Source organism: Frankliniella occidentalis, unplaced genomic scaffold (assembly GCF_000697945.3).
Source record: "Frankliniella occidentalis isolate FOCC.00 unplaced genomic scaffold, Focc_3.1 Scaffold212, whole genome shotgun sequence".
In the NCBI taxonomy this organism is placed as follows: Eukaryota; Metazoa; Arthropoda; class Insecta; order Thysanoptera; family Thripidae; genus Frankliniella; species Frankliniella occidentalis.
The window spans coordinates 558,451-562,507 of NW_026267338.1; the positions used below are offsets into that span (position 1 = coordinate 558,451).

Sequence of the window (4,057 nt, forward strand, 5' to 3'; positions counted from 1 at the left end):
TCTCTCTCTCTCTCTCTCGCTCGCTCTCTCTCTCTCTCTCTCTCTCACACACACACACACACACACACGAGGGGGCGGCTCGGGGCGCGGGCGACGGCCGGTGCCGGACCATAGCCGGTACTGCCGGTACCGTGACGTTACACACGTATACAGGGCGGTCCACAGGCCCCTTCCTTTATTTTGCTTATACTGTACCACATGCAGGCGTGCGGGCGGGCTTGCCTACCATCGCTCTCCGCGGCGCCTTATGGCCCCGTGCGAGTATGCAACCCGGCCGCACGTCTGCATCCGGTACAGTATAAGCAACATAAAGGAAGGGGTCTGTGGACCACCCTGTATACCACGTGCGAGCAGACCCACCCGGCGAAACACGCCAAACAACGGCGGGGCGATCAGATGTCCGGCACACGCTACGCCACGCCACGCCCCCTTCCTCCGGGCCGGCCGCGTAACGCCCGCTATGCTTTTGGAGCGGTGCGGCGGCCCGGGCGGGCGGGCGGCGGCAAGGTCACCCCATCGCGCTTTGCTCTGCTTTGCGCTGCTTTGCGCACGCGACGAGCTGCAGCCGCAACGGGATGCAGCCCCCGGCGGCCCGGCCCGGCGATGCGGCCGCGCTACCCCGCTGCGCGGTCGGCCGGAGCGGCCCAGAAGCTTTGCGTTAATGTTGCCACTATTTGTTTTCATGGCGCGAGCGCAGCTCGCCCCCACCCACCTAACCGGCCGGCGAGGCGACAGGTGTTGTCCGCACGGATTAGCACTTCCACGCGACAGCCTTGGGCCGCGCGGGGCGGGGCGGGGCGGGGCGCCGCTGCCATGGGGTGTGCGCAGGAGAGTGGCCAGGCCAGTACGACCGTTAGCCGCAGTTCGGCCCCTGCAAGCAGTGCGCGGGTGCGCTGGGTCACGCAACATGCTTGTGGTGCATTGGATTTAAACAGTGGCAGATGTACCAACGCCGCCTCCGTCCCCAGCGAGGGGTAGTTCAACCCCGCCGCCGAGCCTTCTGCAGCAGAGACAGCGCGGCGCGCTCGCGTGCCCTCGCGTTGCCTACGCTCCAGGAGGCGGCCCGTGTTCTCCTCTAACCCGCCCGCCCGCGCCGCCGCCGCCTCCCGCCAAAACAATCGCTGACCCCAACCCCGTCCTCCTGCCCGGCTATGGGAGGCGGGGCTAAATATACCACGTGCCGCCTGTATCGGGTAACCCGAGCTGAACCCAACGGGTTGGTCAACCGGAGCATCTCTCTCCTCTTATCGCGACGAGACTGTACGCCCCGCTCCGCCCCGCCCCGCTGCGGCCCCTCAGACAAAACATAAAACACTTTACAATAATGAGTCGAGTCGCGATAAATCGCTGTTGTGATTTATCGGTAGTCAACCCTATTGCATATGTGGCGCGCCCGCGTCTTCCGCATGACAACATGAGACAGTCGTTCGTCTCGCTGTCCCATCGCTCTGCCGGAAGGAAGTAGTGTGTGGGGGGGAGGGGGGTTAGTTTGTCACCACTAGCACATTTTTCAAGATTGTCGTTTCTTCAACTTCACCAGATTGCAAAAGAAATGAAATTGTTGTCTGTCGTTCAAAGTCTTTAACCGGGCTCGTTGTTATGCTCTGTTGCAGCACCCAAAGCAGACGCGGCCCGGCCCGGGCTCAAAGCCGAGGAGCAGCATGGACAAGAACAGAAACAAGGCAGCCACACGTAAGCCGAGCAGATGATGTCCATTGAACTGCTTCTTGTGGGCGTCCCCCGGGATCGTGTCGTTGCGCATGTCCATCATTGTATTTGTTTCGTCGCGTCCGCTGCACGACGGGTTCAGGAACTAACCTCGGATATTTTTTTTGTACGACGGAATCTATTAAATTTAATGCATTTTTCTCCGCAGTTTTCCATGCAGCGTGTTGTTTTCATTTGGTTTGTGATAGGCTAGGCCCTAACGAGCGCGGTGTGCGGCGGCCCGCGACTGCGGTCGCCGCCGTCCTTATGTCGTGTGAGTCACCTTGAGCGGCAGAAAAAAAAATTGGAATCAGAGACGAACGAGCGAACAGAGACGGATGGGAGATAATTTGAGCTATGAGAAAATACATTTTGTATAGGGGTTAAAAGCAAAAATCATGTTACAAGCGATACTTTGTTCTGGCTGTTCTGGCGCTGGCTGCCCACCTCCGCTGGCCACCCCTCCCCCGCCCGGACCCCTATATCCACGATAGATGTGCGAAGGGGTTGATGTCTACGCGAGATAAGATAACAAATGCATAAGGTGTTGGGGTTAAACTTCGCGTGCGCGCTCACGTGTGAGCGTTGCGCCAACATTTTATCTCGTGAAAAAGATAGGATGTGATATTGGAAAAAAAACGGCCTGTCCCTGTGAAAGTCGTAATAAATAGAAAAACAGCACGTGACACCTTTAGACCTTTAGTGTCTTAGTGCAAGAGTCTAGTGTCTAATCAGAGACGCCCCCCCCCCTCCTTGAGTGGCACATCTCAGATAAATCTCAAGATAAATCGCACTGATAGTGGGCGAAGCGCCGATTCGCCTTACTCATCAAACAGTGCAGCCGAGGACGAGGACGCATTCACTGAACAACAACTGGCGCCCATTGACGCCCTGATTAATCTCGAGCTCTGGCACTACCGGCCTCTTAACAGTTTGGCTTTCTCAAAGCCCTTACCAACATGGGCCCCCTTGTAGTTCTGCTTAGCAATATGTGGACATTCCGCCCGCAGTCCAATAAAAAGTCGAAAGGTACAGTGATATTTTCGAGATCGGCCTCGGTAATCGCATGTGGCCCCCCTTCCTAGAAAAATCCTACTATCCCACAAAGATTGAAACCGACATCGCAATCGGCGAGCGGGGAGCAGCTGCGGCGACCCTCGGAAGCACGGCCGCGACTCGAGCCGGTCGTAAAGATCTCGTAGATTTGTGTCTGGGTGTCCGGGTCAGCGAAGCGGGGTTGCACTTCCCATCGCTTCCCATACTCCAGAGTCAGGCGGCCATCAGATGATCTGAGCGAGGCTCTATCCGAGGCTCCATCAGAACTCGAGCAGCGGAGGCTCTAGCCGAGGTGCGAGGGGGCGAGGGGCCCCATGGCGATGTCAGCATCCTGCAGATGCGTGTGTTCCAGCAGCAGATGTCGTCGCCGAGGACGACGGCGGCTGGTTCTCCTCCTGGAAGCTGCCCACGCTGCCGGACCTGCTCGCGTTCCCAGCGGCCACCCTGGGCTGGCCCTCGGGCGGCACGGCCGACCCCAGCCAGCCTAGCCAAGACGGCTGTAAGCACTGCGACCGGGTTCAGTGGTGGCGGATAAATAACAATTGTCAAGAATCCACGGATACGTGTGGATCACGGAGCTTTATTTTATGTTTCTAAACATGGGAACTGATTCCGATCCTCTATGTATTTATTTTTTCGTTTTGGTCTCTGCTGTAATTTTTGGTTCGTCTCTCATCCTTCACGTCTCTGCTCTCGCGTACTCTCTCCTTGATGCGTTTCTTCGGTCAGCGGTCGCAGCCATGGTCTCTGTGAGGGATGGCACTTGGGCTTGACGCCGCCTGCGCACGCCCGGGTGGCCACACGCATGCACTCTGTGCTTCTTGCATATCTCGGCCTTTCGCATTTATCTAACCAATGTTCTCTGTTTTTTGTTATGTGTGTGTGGACCTTTTCAGATTGTGGTGTTGCATGTATGTGTTTGCCTGTGTGTGTCGGTGGACGTCCAGGACTGAAACTCCTACCCCTTTCCCTCGCAGGTCCCGTGGTCAAGGTCAAGGATGGCTTCCTCCGCGGCCGGACCCTCCGCACCGAGGGTGGCACCACGTACTACGGGTTTCGCGGCGTGCCGTACGCCAAGCCGCCTATCGGAGACCTGAGATTCAAGGTAAGTCAGCTGTTGTTTTTTTTTTTTTTTAAACGGACCCGTTTCTGCCAGACAGTTGGGGCGCGGGGCGCGGGGGGGAGAGCGTCATGGTTCAACACCACCTGTTGAGCAGCACCACACCCACGTTACGTTACGTCTTACGTTACGTCTTACGTTACGTCTTACGTTACGTCTTACGTTACGTCTTAC

At 57.4% G+C, this 4,057-nt stretch overlaps 1 protein-coding gene across 7 annotated transcripts in view; it reads left to right on the top strand.

Moving 5' to 3' along the window:
• The window catches only part of LOC113211396 (cholinesterase 1-like), a 16,763-nt gene that overhangs the window by 1,589 nt on the left and 11,117 nt on the right, over positions 1-4,057 (top strand). The window contains exons 1-4 of one of the 7 annotated variants that reach the window (XM_052272581.1): positions 893-916; positions 1,614-1,692; positions 3,119-3,262; positions 3,741-3,868. In XM_052272581.1, the coding sequence (XP_052128541.1) occupies positions 908-916; positions 1,614-1,692; positions 3,119-3,262; positions 3,741-3,868 (360 nt within the window). In that variant the 5' untranslated portion in view covers positions 893-907. Of the gene's footprint in view, positions 1-892; positions 917-1,613; positions 1,693-2,506; positions 2,737-3,115; positions 3,263-3,740; positions 3,869-4,057 lie in introns of those variants that run through there. The other 6 variants (XM_052272586.1, XM_052272582.1, XM_052272583.1 and 3 more) reach the window with 6 other exon arrangements.